The 19,395-nt window shown below is 42.5% G+C and overlaps 1 protein-coding gene and 1 long non-coding RNA gene across 2 annotated transcripts in view; one reads left to right on the top strand and one right to left on the bottom strand.

The window, feature by feature from the left end:
- Window positions 1–19,395, top strand: part of Gm4876 (predicted gene 4876) — a 95,573-nt gene that overhangs the window by 55,187 nt on the left and 20,991 nt on the right. The window lies entirely within an intron of this gene.
- The window catches only part of Tes (testis derived transcript), a 40,677-nt gene continuing 32,103 nt past the window's right edge, over window positions 10,822–19,395 (bottom strand). Inside the window, exons 4-7 of the mRNA NM_207176.3 lie at window positions 19,057–19,386; window positions 16,728–16,943; window positions 16,207–16,365; window positions 10,822–12,054 (exon numbers count right to left, since the gene is read on the bottom strand). Coding sequence (NP_997059.1) covers window positions 11,866–12,054; window positions 16,207–16,365; window positions 16,728–16,943; window positions 19,057–19,386 — 894 coding nt within the window. The 3' untranslated portion in view covers window positions 10,822–11,865. The remainder of the gene's footprint in view (window positions 12,055–16,206; window positions 16,366–16,727; window positions 16,944–19,056; window positions 19,387–19,395) is intronic.

Here is a 19,395-nt window from a genome sequence, read left to right as displayed (position 1 = left end):
ATGCACATTTCCATCTCAAATATCTAAGGTTGACAATTCAGAGTGCATGCTCAGAGTATTGTTTAGCCATGAGAGGAAAACTTGTGGCATGTGGATATTCTATATTTCTGAAACATTAGTAATTCTCTATAATTTGGGAAAATTTATGACTTTGTTACACTTACCTTTTAGAGAAAATTTTAACTATGAAATTTTATAGAAAATTTAAATTTTAGCCACACATTTTCTGTTTCCTTGTTCACCCAAAATGGCTTCATTGTTTATTCTTATGTCTACAGATATGTTCTGCTTTCATGAAATTCAAAAGGGAAGATAACAACATCTGAGAGACACAAACTATCTATTTCCTCTGAAATAAAACTTCAAGCATGACAGCTAGTTATAACTCACTTTGCTATGTAAGTGCATACTGCTGATAAGCAAACCCATATTTTCAGCTCAGTGTAAACCTGTAAAGAACGTGGTAGGAACAACATTCTCACGTCTGTCTATAACTTTGATAAACGTCCCTAATCATGGAAGAGTCTTTGCTTTCTTACAGTTAAAGCTGTGTTTCTTTTGACCTTTATATTTGTTCAAGAGAACTGGCCAAAAGCTTTGACTGTGGTACCTATGCGTTCTCACGGCACGTCTTTCCCTTCAACTCACTGCTGAACTGTTTCTATTACCTCTGTTGGAAAGCTAGGGCATCTAAAGAGGTCAAAATGGGGCTATTTCCTAATCAGAAGCCTCAGGGCTTTAGTGTATGCAGCTCAGTTCCTGTCCCTGTCTCCAGACAATATTTGAGGAGTAAACTTTTCCACAGCATAGTTTTGTTTTGTTTTTTTATATTGCCCTCTATTCTTTGAAATCAACTGTTGAGCTAAGCTTTAGATGTGTCTTCTGTTCAAATTCGTTGCATATAGATTGTGGCACAGAACTAGGGTATATCATTCAATCTCCTTGCCAACTGTGATTCATAAGAAACCCCTTTCCTGACTGCTAACAACTCAAGAGCTTGAGATACCAAGGCCTGAAGGATCACAGATTTTGAGTGTGTTTGGACCTGGCAGGAACACACTGTTCATTCCAGGTTGGGGGGAGGGGAAGAAGCACAGTTTACAGTTGTAAGATAGGGTGCAGCAATGTGTGTGTGTGTGTGTGTGTGTCTGTCTGTCTGTCTGTCTGTCTGTCTGTCTGTCTGTCTGTTTCACTTCTTTAATTTTTCTCCTGTTCTCTTTCTGTAAAATTTGAGGCATTGTTACTGTTCTGAACCTCTTTCTCCATTGTTAAGTATCAAGCCAGTTAAATTCACTGCAGGACCATAGTCCAGATCCAACACTCCAATCACAGTTTGATTTGGGATGCTGAAGTATGTGGTGGCTTCAGTCAGCATGACCATACAAGGCAGCTTTGAATTCCTCATGGTAGCCTTTTATTACTGTTTTTAAGTCTCCAGGCACTGCCAAACATCTTGAGCTTTGTGGAATGATTATAAACTTTATAAAGATAAACCTTTGATTCCACTTTGAAATTCTGCTGCAGCGTGCCAAAATTACAATAAAATTGCATATATTTCAAAACCAAAGACCTATAAAGCCATTTGGATCATTCAGTCCTACAAAGAAAAAGAATGTTAGTATCATTGTGCAACTGATAAATGGGCATTGCTGACTTTCAGAAGAAAACAGAAAACTCCGAAGTAGTGCTCGTGGCTGCAGAGCTAGCTTATTTTCTGGACTGGCTGCTTGCATATTCTTTGCATATTTAGAAAGCTACCCCTTTACAATCTCTAAAACATTTGTTAGAAACACTTCATAATGTGAGTTTGTTTCCCTTGGCACCTCGGCTGAGAGGATCTTGCTTTCAGCTCAGAACTGGAGGAGTTTTGTTAGGAATAAAAAGATTTCTGTGTGTAGCAAGTGGTGGTGCTGCTGCCGCTGCCAGCCTCCTTGTCAGGTAGGAATCCCCATGGAGCAATTCCTTAAGGAGTGCCCTTCCCTGTGAAGGATGAGGTTCTTGCAAGTTGAAATCACGGAATGGGTAAATGAGCAAAGGCCACTACTTTTATGTGGTGCAGACATGGTGATCTGCCATGGTGGCCATGAAAGGAAAGAAGGAAGGTATGGATGCTCAGCCAGCCAGTGCAGGGCTGTGAGCAGGGTTCAGATTCTGGGGCCCAGTTGCCACAGTCCCAATTCTAGCTCTTTTGCCTACAGGCATGACTGTGGCCAAATGATGGCCGAATGGCATTGATCCTCAGTTACTTTTTATTTGACAAAACGACTTACCTCAAGGCCTTGCTGTGAGGATTAAGTGATAAGCTGATGGAGTCCAGAGCAGTTGCTCTCAACCCTTGAGGGGATTTACAGGACACTGTCACAGAGGTCACATATCAGATATCCCTGCATATCATATATTTTCATTACGGTTCATAACAGTAGCAAAATTACAGTAATGAAGTAACAATGAAATAATTTTATGGTTGGTGGGGTCCCCACAATATGAAGAGCTATAGTAAAGGGGTCACATCACTAGGTAGGCCTAGAGCCACTACACTAAAGATTCTGCTCAAATAAACATTATGGCAGTTTTAGAAAGCAAAGAAAGACTTAACGTGAGCTTAGTATTTAAAAAGTCAGTCTAATTTGCTTTAACTAGAAAAAAATGCTCCAAATCTCTCTCTCTATTTCTCTCTCTCCCCCCTCTCTCTCATAAACACATATACACATACAACTCACCTGTGCCAACATAAACATGCACACACTTGCACACACTAGCACAAGCACATACACAAATATACGTGCACAAGCACATATACATATGTGTACACATACAGTCACACACATGCATGAGCATACACACACATGCAGACACACATAAACAAGTATAGTCATGTGCATCTACCTATATCCATACAAACCACACACATGCACACACATAGTTCATTTTCATACTAGTAACTCATCCTTTGTCAAAATCTAACAAGGCTTGGAGAGCTGTCCAAAAAGATTCTTGTGTATGTGAGTATGAGGCAGGGGATGAGGGGAGGTTATGGAAGAGAAAGGTGAGGCAGAGAAGGAAAGGGCCTAAAGGGAGGAAGAAGAGAGGACAAAAGAAATAATGGGGGAAAGAATGACAAAATAGCCCATGTTTTCTAGCATATGGGGAATCTACATTTAGTAACATCTACATGTAGATATATGTATATAAGATGGGAAGGTGGATAAGAGAGGGAGGGGACAGTGAGAGAAGACAGAAAGGAGATGGTGACATGGGACACAAATTAGCAAAGTACAAATTATGCATGCATATGAAAATATCATAATAACAAGAAATGAAGAGAGCACTCCACATTGGAAAGAGTGTTTGTGATGAAGGCAAATGCTGGGTGCCTGGCCTGTTGGTGAACATAGAACACAGCATGGAAGCCATGTTCAGAATGACGTCCAATTTTCTGCAGCAGCACTGCACCGTCTGCCAACTCTCCTCTGTCCCCAATTCAAACTCAGTAGCAGAATATAGAGTGAAAAGAGGGGTGTGTGTGTGTGTGTGTGTGTGTGTGTGTGTGTGTGTAAAACCATGCTGTATATATTTCCTAGACAGAGCTGGCACTAAGTTTCTTAGAATGACAATTTTCAAAGTTTCACCCTTATAGCTTATCACTTGCAATTAAATGGAAGTAGTTCATTTTTAAAATTTGACTTAAACATGTAAGACATGATGTAAATTTCTGATTGTGAATGCCCTCACATGCTAAGTATTGACAAACTTGAATGTCAGTCACTATGCCCTTATCTCTATTGAGGATTAGAATTGATGGTTCGTTTGTTTGAATACGTGATTCATATGTCTTTGCTCAAGCAGGTCTGTGATATTAAAACAAAAATCAAATCAAATCAAATCAAAAAAATAAAGCAAAACAAAAAACCAACTCAGGATCTTTGTGAGCACATAAGAGAAGTCTCAAACTAGGTGGATGAAGTAGTGTAATGGAGCAGGCTTCCAATGGTACCAAGTTAAAAAAACAAACAAGCAATGAAGATGTAAGGGTAGCACTTCCAAATGTAGATGACAATGTGCGTCTCACAAAAGGGTAGGCGAGGAGGCTGGATTAGTACTTGATGCTCTAAGTAGTGGCCTAGAAACGCTATTTCCATCCTGGACGTTGGCAAAAGAGTAAAGAGTAGATCAGAACAAGAGCTCCGAAACTGTGGATCATTGGCACCAGCTTCCCCCAGAAACTTGTGAGAATGTAAATCCTTGTGCCATACCCAAGATTTACTGAATCAGAGAGTGTGAGGAATAGGTTCCAGTTATTTCAGAAGTCCCCCAGGAGACTCTGAGGCTGCTCCAATTAGAGAACCAATGACTTATATCAAGAGTGAGAGCATAGGCAGGAAGTCCAAAGACAAAATTACAGTCAACCTCAAGATGGTTTCTAGTTCTGAAATGAAATTCTGGGTATGGTGATAGAGACAGTAGGAACAGACTAGGCAAATAACTGTTTCAGATAGCAAGACAATCTGAATGGTAAGAATGCATGGGATTAGCTAGTACTGTTCTAGGGATGGTATGCTATGGCAAAATAGCAATGGCCTGTGGCTTAGAAATGAAAGAAGAAGAAGAAGGAGGAGGAGAAGGAGAAGGAAGGGGAGGAGGAGGAGGAGGAGGAGGAGAAGGAGAAGGAGAAGGAGAAGGAGAAGGAGAAGGAGAAGGAGAAGGAGAAGGAGAAGGAGAAGGAGAAGGAGAAGGAGAAGGAGAAGAAGAAGAAGAAGAAGAAGAAGAAGAAGAAGAAGAAGAAGAAGAAGAAGAAGAAGAAGAAGAAGAAGAAGAGAAAAAGAAGAGAAAAAGAAGAAGGAGAGAAGGAGTTGAGGAAGAAGAGGCAGGAGGAGAAGAAGGAAGAAGAGGAAGAAGAGGAAGATGGGAGATGGGGAGAGGAGGAAGGGATGAGACTGTGGGAAGAGCAAGCCAAGCCCAGTAACCAGCCACCTTGAACATGTCCCATTGTCCCTTATTCTGAAGGGACATATATTTCCTGTCCATTTAAGTGAATTCCTGCCTAAGGGTTGTGTTCACAAATGATGTTGTGTCATCCCACAAGCTAACACTATCCCCAAACTTCAGAAACACGCATGAGAGGAGAGCACATCTGGATGGAGAATCAATCTAAACAGCTACTGCAGCCATCTTGGTTGGTTGTAAATGCAACAGCTTTTCCCCCTGGTTCATAAAACTGTGTTGGTTGAGTACAGACCTAGCCCTCTGGGTATAAATTATGAGAGGCTAAGTTAGTCATAGACACTATTTATTTTTACCTTTGATGGGATAAACACATGACTTATTTGTAACCAGTGAAATAGAAGCGTAGGTAAGTCGGCTGGGGAATTCTGGAAGCAATTTTTCCTCCAGTCTAGAGTGTAAGACATTCATTTTCCTCCTTTCTTTCTTATCACGTATGCTGTGTTAGGGAGGGGTGCCAAGGAAGTGACAAGGCCTAGGATGGAGGCCCAGTGGAAGACAGCAGAGTGGACAGAATGACAGAAATTCATGGGAGACGACTCTGGTTGGATGGCAGTCCCGTTTACATCTACAGAGACTCAGTTGTTTTCAATTATTGCTCCGGCATTCCTGATTGCTCACCTTTTTCTAGGAAACTACTGGGGCTGAACTTCAGCAGGTCTGCCAGCCCCTTTTATCCCAGGCATCCAGACTTGTCAGGCTCATTTGGAAACCAGACACCCATTCAGCTTCGTTAGTCTCCTCATCTGATCCCCTCTGTTCCTGAATTCCTCTTTATACTCAGAAATCTTAACTGCTGTGAACTGGAGACTCCCCTATAACCAACGCCTCTTCATTTCGTGGCTGAATTGAACTCCTAGATCTATCTCAAAGTCTCTGGTGCCCCTCCCAGGCAGGTTGGTTGCAGTGCCTGAGAAGTAGGTAGTTGCTTTCCTTAGGCAGTCTCTCTTATTTGTACTAGTTTCTTTTGATTTTTGAGAGTCACAGTTTTCTTTAAGCATGATATAGCGGCCTTAGACTTTACCCCCTATTTCTTTTCCAATCATTCTATTCCATTTTTTGTTGTGAATGTTTAAAAATTAATTATTGTGTTAACTAGCGACTCCAATGGCATGCTCCCAATGAAAGGGCAAACTAATTAGACAAAGCTACTTGAGCATTCGATAGTACAGCGAGAGGGAAAAAGGGCACTTCAGGCTAGAGTGCTGGAGTGTGTGATTATATCCCCACATAATCCAAGGATGTGGGATCTTTGAGTACATATGAGTCTCCATTTTCTGTTAAACTTCAGAAATTTTCTCCACGTTCTTTGATAATGTCAGTCCCTGGCTCATGCTTTCTTCCCTTTTGTTGTTGTTGTTGTTGTTGTGTGATGACCTCAACAAACACATGGATTTTCATACAACACTTGTGCTGATTTTTCCATCTTCCTAAAATCCAGTCCCCTTGCCTTCCTTCCTATCCAGCTGTAACTGGAGAGGAGATTCCATGGGATCTCCCCATGTGTCTGTTTTGACTCCTAAGCCCAGATTTCTTTTGAATTCTACCATGGTATCCCAGTCCTCAGTCAGATGTTATTTATGGAGAATTGACTCCAACGTGTCTACATGCAATAGCGGTTGACTAGCAATGGTAACTGGGTAGAAGGTGCTTTTGTTACTGGGTGAAGGGCAAGACATCCTGTGGAAATGCACATCGAAGAAAGATCAATAACAGCCTTTATAAATGTCATTTAAAATGCCATTCAAAACAACCATAAAGGTTAATGGCATTTTGTTTTGATTGTTTCAAAATATATTATCAGATTAAATAGAAGCTACGATGACTTGCTTCCCATGAAAGGACAGAATAATTAGCCACAGTTATTTAAGCACCGGTAAATATATGAAAAACCAAAACAACACACCCTATTAATCAAACCACAATGCCTGTCAGGTTGTGTGCTAAAACTTCTATCTACACAACACAAGGAAGCAGGCCTTTTCACACAGGTAAGCACTCAGTAAAGTCAAGAGTTAACATTGAACAGTTACCAGGGGTCAGGAAAGGCATTTTTTATGCAGTCAGGGACAGTCTTAAGTGTTCTAAAGAGTTACAGACAAACTCAGAAGACAAGTTCAGATATGCCAGGTCATTTTAAGATGAGAACTTAAAACTGTTCTTGGGTGGTGGTGTCTCTTTGGTTACCATAGCAAAGTTGGAAGAGCTTAAACACTACGTGTTACAAATTGCTTAAGAATGACTCAACCCTGACTCTCTTGCCTATGGTGAAACTCGTCTGAAACACTTGAGTCAATTTGGAAATCTATGCTTAAAGACCAGACACTGCAGTATGGTCAGGACTTATTAAAAAGAGACAATCTGTAATATCTTGTTTAAAATAAGCAGAAAGCCCCCGCGCTTCACCTGGGCAGCACAGTAGACCTAGCCTGGTGGCTTGGGTACAGGAAAGCTGATGGGTTCAGCAACTCCAACCCAGGCCCAGATCCAGGGCTTTGAATATGCTCACCCCAACATCTGCCCCATCTGTGAAATGCTGGAGTGTGTGAAGGGGCCAGTCCTGCAGATCCAAAGCTGCAGAGTTTCCACGACACAGACCGACAACAGGATATCTGAGAGAAACCCCAGTGAGATTCCAGTATTGATAGTATAGCAGAAGCCAGAGGCCTCAAACCAGACTCATTGCAATGAACATTTGGAAGTAAAGAGGTTTGGCCAAAGGAATACCCGTGTGACACATTGTGACACACTGCAGCTTCCACAGTGAGATTTTTGTTGTTGTTTGTTTTGTTTTGTTTTGATTTTGAGGTTTTAATTTTTTTATTTTTATTTCTATTTTTTGAGGGGAGGTTGCAAGGATGGAGAAGATACCCCAGGACTTGAGATATAGATGCTGTAAAGGGGTGACGAGATGAGTGGGATTGGGGGTGCATGGTGTATAATTCATATACAATAAGAAGTTAAAAACAAAAAAAATTGTTAAAAATGTCCCAAATGTGAAGGCCAACAGGACACCTGAGCGACTGGGATTCCATCAGTGGAAATTACATATATATATATATATATATATATATATATATATATATATATATATACATATTTATATATATATGCAAAACATCACTTTCTCAAATCCTATTTGTATCCAAGATTGTTCTATTTAGAGATGAACAGTGTACGTGCAGCCTCCCTGAAGTAGTTCACAATCAATGAGCATCCAGGGAGGGTATGAAGCATCTCTCATGGACCACTGTGTAGAAGCTGATGCTGAGTCTGCATCTTCCTTTGAATTTCCTGGACCCCAAGACATTTCCCCCTTCTCCTTCCTCACTGAACCCACTGCTCTTGAGTTCCCACTGCTGTTTGGAGGACAGGAAAAGCAGAGATCACTGTCATGTCTTTTAATATCCAAGATGATGGCTTTTGTGGAGAAAGAGGACACCTCTGGTATTGCCTAAGTACCAGCAATTGTTCTACACTCTCTCTTAGTGAGCCTTTTGCTACTGTGAACTGTAATGATGTGGTTGTCAAATTCATGCCGTACCAGGCATAAAAAAACAAACAAACAAAAAAAAAAACAAAACAAAACCAAAAACCCTGTAAGATCTGCTTCTGAGAACTGACCTAGAATGATTTTTTAATGAGAAAAAGAATATTAATCTATCAATACCAGGTAATTAGAATTTAAAAAAAATGTTCTACATGGTTCACATTTAGTAAAAGAAACACACAAATCTAGATTTAAAACTTCCATTTTCAACTTCCAGGGAATTGCTTAGTGTTGGATTTTGTAGTAAGGGAGCTCAGTCAGGGTTCTATCCCCCCCTCCCCCCAGCCTGGGAAGATCGCTCTGTTGCTTCACTGGTCAGTTGCCTCTTCTAGCATTTGCTTATTGCTTCCACAGTAGTTAGTAGTCCTCAGCCTTCCTAAGCCTGTGACCTTTTAGTACAGTTCCTCAGGTTGTGCTTAAGCCCCAGCCATAGGAGTATTTTCATTGCTCCTACAAATGGTAAAGTAATTACCTGTTTTCAGATGGCCTTGAGACCCCAGTGAAAGGGCCGCAACACACAGGTTGAGAACCAGTGTTGTAGACTCTTGAAAAGAGATGTGTGTATGAGGCATTTTCTTTTATTGCTAATGGATGAAGGCGGGCCCAGCCCACTGTGGGCGGTATCATTCCTAGGCAAATGTGCCTGAGTTGTGTAAGAAAGGCAAAAGGAACAAGATGGTAGAAACATTTCTCCAAAGTCTGTTTCAGTTTCTGGCTCTAGGATCCTTTCTGAGTTTCCCTCAATAAGGGATTCTAATCTGTAAGCCAAATGCCCTCTGAAACTGTTTATGGTAATGGTGTTTATCATAGCAACAGAAGCAAACATGGGCATCAACTAACAACAAACATGTCCAGGTATCTTGAGCACCTCTTAGACAAGGAGGCCACAATCTTATACTGCAAGGGCAAACTAACTACTGAGGGGAGATCCAGGCCTGGTGGATCTACACCATCCCCACATTTCATTTGTTCCATGATAGATACATGTAATTATTCTTAGTGAATGACACTTAGTGTCACCCTCATTCTGTCTCAGTCAGAGGCATTGGGACAGCCAGCCGGAGGACTTGGGAAGAGTCTATTCTGCTTTAGCCTCACTTTGCCAATGGGGGGGGGGGGCATTAAACATTATAGTCAAAATGGACTGGAAAATATCTCTACTATTTAAGGCAAACCAAGGCAAAGATAAGAGTAAAGTGGTGTATTTCACCAGGGCATTGTATGCTGAATTGGATGACAACTTTCACACCGTTCTGTGTGTTCAAACTCCAAACGGTGCTTTTCACCATCGGAGGAGCCAGAATGCAGATGGGATTCAGTGTGCTTGTTGAGTAAGTACTTAGGGATCTATTCCATGAGTGTGCCTCTATGTATGAGTGTGTCTCTATGTATGTGTGTATGTGTGTGTGTGTGTGTGTGCTTCTCACACACAGAGCAGCAGTACTCAACAGTAACTGAAAACAAACAAACAAAACACCAAACCAAACACCCTGATCATGGGTCAGAAAAACTAAGATTACTAAGACACAAACATTCAGAGTGGGGGCAAGGACAATGCGCAGGATGTGTGCTCAGCACGCACAAAACTCTGAATTTGACCAAGAAACAACATAAAACAGGTCCAGGGTATACTGGTGAAACCCCAGCACTTGGAGAAAGAGACAACGACGATCAGAAGTGCAAGGTCATCTTTGTCTATGTAGCGATTCTGAGGCCATCCTAAGATACATGGGACCCTATCTCAAAACAAAACAACCAACCCAGATTCAAACTGAAGAAAAAACCCACGCATACAAAGTCTGCTAATAATCTAGAATCCAGACCCAAAAATACTTAGGAAATTTTATAAGATCCTATTTATAGCTAGGCATAATGGGGCACACCACTTGAAAGCTTAACATTTGGAAGGCTGACACAGAACTGAGAGTTTGAGGTAGACTAGTCTGGGCTACCTAGTGAGACACCGTCTCAAAAAAAAAAAAAATCCTCCCAAAACAACTAAAAATGCAACACTTGACTCCTTTTAAAGTTTAACTAAAAAAATAACAGACTCCTGCATGACTTAAGAATTACCAAAAAGTCCTGGTTTCAGTCTTTATGAAACCCACTCTTTATCTGCAAAGACAAATCCAATCTGTCTGCCCTAGCTGCAGCTGCCTTTACTTTTGTCAGGAATATTTTTACTCTTGGAGACAGTGCCCCCTGCTGTACATGACACTCAACTGCAGAAGGATTTTCCCACTCACAAAAAGGACATAGAAAGACAATTATTAAAGTGAAAGAGACTTTATTTTCAATAACATAAGTCATTCCATTTAATATTTATAGTGCATAGTTATGTATGAATGCATACAAGGGAAAACATTAAAAACACCCAAGGATGGGAGTGCACAGGCAAAGAAAATAGCCTTTGTGTCTACAGCAAGCTCAGAGGTAGCACAAGAGAGGATCCATCTGGTAACACCATAAATCATGCAAAATTGAGTCAAGGCATGGCAGAGAGGTGATATTAGCACAAGTTACAATTCCCTGGGTACCAAAACCTATACATATTCTTTGGGTTTCAAAAAAAAATAACTAAATGAATGGCCTACTTTTATGTTCTGGGCAAAAAATAATAATCTCTAAGAGCAAAGTGCACATATTGTTCCAGCCACACACATAGAAAATATGCAAGGCCACAGATGGCGGTCACTAGATGCAAAAGCGAACATGGGGAGGTGAGGTAAACAGAGAGAGAGATGCAGTGAGAGAGGCCCCTCTGCCTCACCAGGGGATGCAAAGGCTTAGGCAAAGGAACGCCCATCGTGGACCACGCTGTCTGCCAGAAGGATTCACCGAGCTGATGTCACCTTGTCATCCATCGATGAGGCAGGCTATGTGCACAGCGTCATGTCAGGCAACATGCAACTTCCTTTACATTTCCCATGTGAAATAAGCATAGAAGTTAAAATGGTCATCTCTCCCAGGACACTAATTTTAAGTGATTTCATATCTATCACTTAATATAAATTTGGCACTAGGAGTATGCAGTTATAAGGACTGATTAAATTCAAGCTTCCAATTCAAAGATTTAATTAATGTATAGAAATAAAAGCTACAATTCTTTACTGTTTTTTTTTAAATCATGAAAAGTCATTTAAAATTAAGACAGACAAAATTCATAAGGTTAAAAAGAAAAAAATATTAGACAAAATATTCTGGTTTATTATGTAGGGTTTTTTTCCTTTTATTTTTTTTTTCAAACTGCAGTTTATCATGAAATGCAGGCCACTGTGGACAGCTATGGCTCCATACGGCTTGGTACACTCCTCTTAGGACATCATCCTCTTACACTCCACGGAACAGAAAACCATCCCTTCTACGGGCATGAACTTCTGCCCGATAAGACACTTGCTGCAGCAAGAGCACAGGAAACACTCTGTGGATGCGTGCCAGCTGAAGTTGTTGTACGTTACTCGCTGCACTTCCGGGTCGATGGCATTGTGGCATCCTTGACACACCTGCTCAGGAATAAAGCAGAGAGAAGAGGGTTAGAGACGGGCCATACCAGCTGCACCTGCACCTGAGGGCAGGCTGAACCTGAGTCTGTAGATGGTTAAGTTTTAAGAGGCTATAAAAGATGTACAGGTGACAGTGACATCTTTGTGAAGCATTGTAGCCATCAGGGACCTACGTGTGTTGAGAAATAGCCGGTAGCAGGAAGTCCATCTACAGGTGGACTACCTTAGATGTCCCTGAGGTGTTGTAAATTGTAAGTTCTGATGGCAAATTCCAAAACACTGCATTTTTTCCCAGTCAAATTGTAGTAGATTTCACCAAAATAACTAGCAGGAAAGTCTGTAAGATTATTTTCCCTCACTCATTAACGCTTTGGAGTGGTAACATCCTATCTACGACATGGACGCATCACGCTTACGACACTGATGCACATGGTTATTGACGCCCACTAAACTAAAATCCTGCTCAAAATAATTAAGGATTCGATGAAAACTACAAACAGTACTTAAGAAAGAATGACACGTTCACGTCATAGATACGACTTGCAATTAATTAGCTTCTGCTCTGCCATAAGTTTAGTCATTGCTTATCTCTGATCTCTGCCATGAACTTTCCCTCCCTGCAGCACTCTTTGTCTTGTTTTGTCTTGGAAAAGATATTAGTCTGGACCTTAGTTCCTCATACTCTTCCCTGCAACTCCCACGTGCTGTGATGCTGGGTGATTTGGGTAGCGCTGGGGATCAAATCCAGGGCATCATGGATGCTAGGCGAGTACTGTGCTAACGGAGGTATATTCCTAGTCAGTATCCTGTGTATGTTATACTCCAATATACAAGTGAGGTAAACATGCGCATAATACTCTCCATAACTGAGCATACACATAAAGAGAACAAGAAACAAGCCTTTGTGTTATAGCAGAAAACTACCTCGTGGAACGCTCCAAAGCACCAGAGTCATTTGCTTATATGTGATCCGAATAAAAATGTGAAACATCTAAACTCTTTGTTTTCCAAGAACTGAGGGCATACCATACGGCACTGATCTTGTCTCTTGGTTGGAAGTTACTGCAATGAGGACGGCCACTGTTGGGCATTGAGATGATCCATAGTACACAGCCCCTCCAGACCCGAAGTATACTTTTTGTATACTTTACAGCTGCATAGCTTCTTACTACAGAGACTCTATCTACAGGTCAAACAACTACCTCCTGGCTGGGAAATGGACATACTTTCTTTGCATGCTGCAGATAGGAGTCCTGAATGCAGATGATATCCAATGTTAAAGCAGAAAGTTCCCCCTGAATCTACAGCTGCACCAGGCAAAACAGTTGCTCTTCGTGGAATTTCTGTAGTGTAACAGCTCATGTAGAATGTTCTGGTTTTCTGTGCTTCATATTAGCCTTTTAGCACTCTAAAACTGTGTGACAGAGGAGCCATTTCACATGGAATATTCTATTTCCTTATGATTTACTTCCTTTTTTTCTTTCTGTTTGGTCACATTAATTGTGGATCCTTTCATTATTAGATAAGACATAGCTTTTTCATTTTCAGTATACAAAGGAAGACAAAACTATTCAATTATATGTGAAGTTAAGGGGATTCTTTAGGTCAAAGAGCATCAAATGAATATACAAACGGCATGCTGAATTTAGGCTTATGCTTCCATACAGCTTAGCTTCACAAATGCAGTCGATCACCACGCACCTTAGAATCTTAGATACGATTCCAGGTAGGTAATACTAGCAGATCCTTGCTTCCCCCAAAAGCTCAAAGCTCTATGTGCATGAAGACCCTGCATGGGGACTATACCCATTCACCAGTGTGCCTGGCGTGCATTTCCTGTGATGCAATTCTCACGCAGTTCAAAGAGCTATGTCCTTCCATCCCACCTAATGATGTGTCACCATGGGTTCTCTGGCTGGGGAACCCTGGAAGCCCTGCAGATGTGAATCCTGGGTGGCCAGTGAAGTGTGGTGAGCACACGGAAACAAACCAGCTATCTTCCCATCTCACCCCTCCTTCTGGGTAATTTTTACCTCAGAAATGCCCTGTTTAGACTGAGGACATTTCTTCAGGTCTAAAAATGTTTTCTCTTCCACTTCTTTTTTAAATATCAAAGTCTGTGCACAGATAAATACAGTGAGCTAAATAAGCTCCAAAGATGTGCAGCTCGCTGTTCCTGCCCGGGTGAGAGAAAGACAGCTCGCTTTAATATCAGGCAAAGCCAATGGTTTCCTTTACTGATCACATGATTGAAATGATTACATATTCTTTTTCAAAACTGTTTATTCTAAAAATAGAGTTACTTCTGTCCACTGATTTGACACCACAATACGGCGAGGAGGTTACAAACACTGAATAAAACAGTTTCATTTGTTTATACCTTGACTAAGGAAATATTTATGGGTACCTGGGATTCTGTTTTATGTTGGGAGGAGAGGAAAAAAATATCTTGGTCCTCATGGATTTATATTTCCTTCTTAAAATGAAGATCATAAATGCTACAAAAACTGAGCACTAAGATAGCCTTCTTCTGTAGGTAAGTTACCAGCATTTAGGGTTATATACTATTCCTACATATAGCTATTTACTATCATGTTCCTCAGAGGAGGGAAGTCTAAAATGAACCACAAACAAATGAGAAATAAGAGCAAAACAAGTGAGTTGTTCCCGAATTTCCCAAGTGTAGATCCTGAAGATAGAGGGAAAGGCTGCTGCCACACACATACACACAAGCACACACACAAGCACACACACAAGCACACACACACACACACACACACACAACAAGGAGAGGCCAGCCAGAGAGAACAGGATGAGGTTAAGGGAGTCAGCAAAGCTTTTGTGAAAAGCGAGTCTGGAGCGACAGCACATGGGTCCTTCTATAAAACAAGGCACAGGTGACAGTGAGCAAAAGGTAATCAAGGCAGGAGCTAAACCCAGAAGGTAACATGCCTCGGAGATGTGCCATCTGAGTTAGGGAGCTGCAGCGGGTGACAGGTAAGTCAGCGAAGGCTTAGGATCATGACCACATTTTGGTCCTCCTCTGCCATGGTCATGACTGTTGGAGCAGGTGCAGCTTTGTGTGGACAGTAACAAAAGTCACAGACAGCTTTGTGTGGACAGTAACAAAAGTCACAGACATAGAAATCTGCAGCAGAGCAGTGGTCAGGATCTGAGGTGAACTGATAATGTGAGGCAGCGAGTTAAGACGGCAGACGGGCAGGCATCTAAGCTTGCTTTTTCGTTGAAGCACTGGACTTTCAGAACTACACACAGGCACTTCTTTTCCCTCCCCTAGGAGTTTCCTCTATGTAATAGCTTACTTAGAGGGACTTTAAACTAAGAAAGTGTAGGAGCCTATCCTGCTACTGCTGGCTTATAAGGTGACTATATATGGTCGTCTTTCCATTACCATCTCTTGACCAGCTTGCAGCAGCAGCAGTAGCTGTGTAACACAATGGATGCCATAAAAACATGCTCCCACACCAAGCACCTGAATGTCCCCCACAATAACCTAAATACACGGGCCAATTTCTGCTGTACTAGATCAGTTCCACGAAGGTCTAGGAAACAGTCGCTGAATAATCTCCAGGTCAAGATCCTGGTGGGTGGATTAGTAACATGTACTGAAAGCATTTCTTTTTAGAGTTATTTGAGTATCTATGTGTATGGGTGATTCGCTTGCATATATGTCCATGTAACATGTGTGTACCTGGTGCCTGAAGAGGCCAAAGGATCCCATAGGGCTGGAGGTTCCGATGACTGTGAGATGCCATGTAGGGGCTTAGAATAGAACCCAGGTCCTCGGGAAGTGCAATAAGCTCTCTTAACTGCTGAGCCAACTGTAAGGCTCCCAGATACCATTTTAAATGGAATCTGATCTGTGATCATAAGAATAAATCCATTCCTACTAGGGAAATTTTTTTAAGTTAGGAAATTATTACCAAGCGTCATAGATCATCTGTATGGCAAATGCACAGGCAGAATGAGCCATCTTAACGTAGTCAGATGGCTTTTGAGCTGCCTAGATTTAAATAGCCTCTGAAGGAAGCACAGGCTGGCTCTTGGCTTCCCACTCTTAGGTGATGCAAGGAGAGGCCGAGACGGAAGTCACTGCAGGGGCCGAGGTGAGGATGGCCCCGTGGTCCTTACCACAGCATGGTTCTTCACATAGCAGGGCTTGCACACAGGCTTGTCAGTGACCATCACGTAGATTTTCCCTGCTAGGATGTGGTCGCAGTCAAAGCAGCAGAAGTGCTTCAGGTGCCAATTCTGGTTTTCTGCTTGGGTATATTCATTGCTGAATATCAGCTGGCAAGAGGAGAAAAACAAAACAAAACCCATCAGGTTTTTTTTTTTCTTTCTTTTTTTCTCTTTACACCACAGTGACAAACCCAGGTCCCTTAGACGGACATTTAAACCTACAAGAGCAGATGCCTTTTGGGGGAGGGGGGGCGCTTAAGATTTGAAAATGGTAACATTTTGGGTTTGTTATCGAAATCAAGCTCTTGTTTCTGGTCACTTTTCATTGGTTTAATCAGGGCACCCTGAATGAGAAATAACGAAGTTGCTCGCACGATCAGTACTTATGCGATGCTTGTTGTCTCCTGGACGGCGGAGACCTGTGGGGCGCAAGGGAGGGGCTAGAAGTGGGGAGTCCCTGGCGAACAGACCTCGTCACAGCCAGCACAGCGGGGCTTCTCACTGTCACAGTAATGTCTGCCACAGTACAGCTTCCCATTCTTCCAGAAGTAAATCATGTCGACCAGGAGTTCACCACAGGTGCTGCAGATAAAACACGCCGGGTGCCAGAGCTTATCGTAGCCAGCCCTTTCAGCATAGATGGCCGGCTCGCCTTCGTTCATGGTGTGTTTGCAGCAGTAACAGGACTACGGGAAAGAAGCCAGACAACAGCTGTCAGAGCACTGGCGCTGGCGTCCTCAGACCCTGAATTGGGGGGACACCGAGCAACCGTTCCTACAGACATGACATAGCACTGTTTCCCAAATGGAAGTCGTTCATTGGGAAGAGGTTCATAGTAGCTTTCACCTCAATTTTCAGGTCGGTTCTCTCAAAAATGATTATGTAAGATCTGTGAGTGAGTGTCTGGAGAATCACAGCTCAGTAATTGATGTGCTAATTGCACCTATGAGAAATGTTATAGTCAGCTCAGGGCCTGACGCTTTATCTGCATCATGATTCTCCTTTACCTTCCAGTCATGCAACAAAACTCCCTGAAGGAGACTTTTAAATACCCTTGCCAATACAGCTGCCCAGACAGAAGTCTAAATCGTAGTCATGATCTCTCAAGCAAAACTAGATTACACTCAGCATATATTATTCCTATGTATATGGAAAAAAATAAGCTCTCTGATTGCATTTGAAACCTGCTTCATAAGAGGGAATTCATGCTTACTATTATAAACACAGTCAGAACCCATGGCTGCGGAGGTCTCGGGTCCTAGGGGGAACTTACTCTTGTTGTCCCGCTGCATTGATAGAGCAACAAACCGCCTTCTAAATGTCCCTGTTTATGCTCATAAACAAAGGCTACCTTCAGCCTGAATCATGCTGAACGCAGACACTCACACTGCTCAGGGAGTGCTGAGGATAAGCGATGGGTGAGCGGTCAGCTCTAAAGAGGACATGTGTTCCACTCAGGGGACATCATGGAGGAGAGGGTAGGAAGACTGTAAGAACTGGCAGATAGGGAGTGAAGGACTGTGAGCGGTGGTCTTCTGGTCATGACCCCACCATTGTAACCAGGATCGTGCAGTGCAAAAGTGCACTGGGCCTGCACAGACTGGGTCAGTCAACAGTCCATCAGGAATTGGGGAGGGCCTAACAGGGCCGCGTCCCTCCTTGCTTAGCTATTGGTTACTGACAGATTCTGGGGGCGGGGCAGTCGTCTTTATCTGTGTGCTCATTGGTGAGCCCAATAAGTTCCAATGCCGAGCTCCAATCTCTTGGCCACCGTCTTAGTTAAACTAAGCAGATCATAATACAAAGCTACATAAACCCGAGAAAGGGACCCGGGGAGAGGGGCTGGCGGGGGGTGGGGTTAATGGGAATGAGGGTAAGATAACAGAGTGACGGAGTAATCCGAACGTACTATATACATGTGTGAAATTGTCAAAGCTCATATTGAACCAGACATGGAAAACGTAAATCAGCTTCATTAATGTGGAGAGGTTATAAAACGTTCAACAGACACCGACAGAGGCTGCCTTACTGACTGCGAGAATGGCTACCACAGTAAGGTGCACAGCCTCGGCGCAGGCCTTGCTACAGTGAGTGACAGGAGATGTTTCCTGATGTCATCGCTACTCAGATATTACATCCTGGTATTAGCCAATGATAGTCAATGTAGTTAAAACTAGAGAGGTATTAGATGCATAAAAAAAAAATAACCAACTAATACGAGGATTATGATTCTAAACAGATGCTGGGACCAGAGAAGTGGCTCGGCAGTTAAGAGGACCTGGCAGCTCTTCCAGAGGACCTGTGTTTGATTCCCAGAACTCCTATGGTAGCTCAAAACCGTGTGTCTCCAATCATAGGGAGTCCAGCGTCCTCGTCTGGCCTCCATGAGCACTGCATGCATAAGGTGCACAAACATAAATGCCAGCAAAAATAAAAATCCGTACACAGAAAAATAACGAAGTGTTCAAAAAGCTTTTCAAGTAAACAGATGCCAGATTGGTGTGTTATATTCAAGCGAGAAGCTAAAATGCTCAGGCTGACTGCTGTGAATACATAAAGCTCAAAACGAATCTTTGTAATAATCAGAAAGTTTGACGGCAGATAGATGCCCCAAACGTTCAAACACAGTAACTCTCTCTCTAAGGTAAATCAAACTGAATTCTCATTAATTTTTTTTTCTCCTTACCTAATCCTTTTAGAAATAGAGGGATGGCTCCCCTCCAAAACACACACCAAACAAGTTCTAAGAAAGGAAAAAATCCACAGAACACAAAGCCAGTCAACCCGGTGACTACTCACATACTGGGTCTTCTTGGATTCTGCAGACTTGTCCTTGGAAGCCACTGCTGCTGGGGCGTGTCTGTTCCCCGCAGGGTTGTGCACCTTGTCACCCTGAGCATTCATCTCAGAGGGAAACTTCACGTCACCCACGCCCAGGGCCTCACTCTTGTATTTCTTCACAAACTGCTCCATCTCCTTCACCTCTTTGGGAGACAACTCATGGCACTTAGAAGGATCCTGGTCATGAGCCGGGAGCTGTTTCGCCAGCTGCTTCTTCCGGTACTGTGCCCCCTCTGAACCTGCCACTGGCTGCTTCTCCTTAGGCAGCATCTGCATGTACTGCCTGGCCTGCAGGGC

Source organism: Mus musculus, chromosome 6, assembly GCF_000001635.26.
Source record: "Mus musculus strain C57BL/6J chromosome 6, GRCm38.p6 C57BL/6J".
NCBI classification, from domain to species: Eukaryota; Metazoa; Chordata; class Mammalia; order Rodentia; family Muridae; genus Mus; species Mus musculus.
The sequence above is the reverse complement of the archived record's forward strand: the minus strand, read 5'-3'. Positions and strand labels throughout refer to the sequence as shown.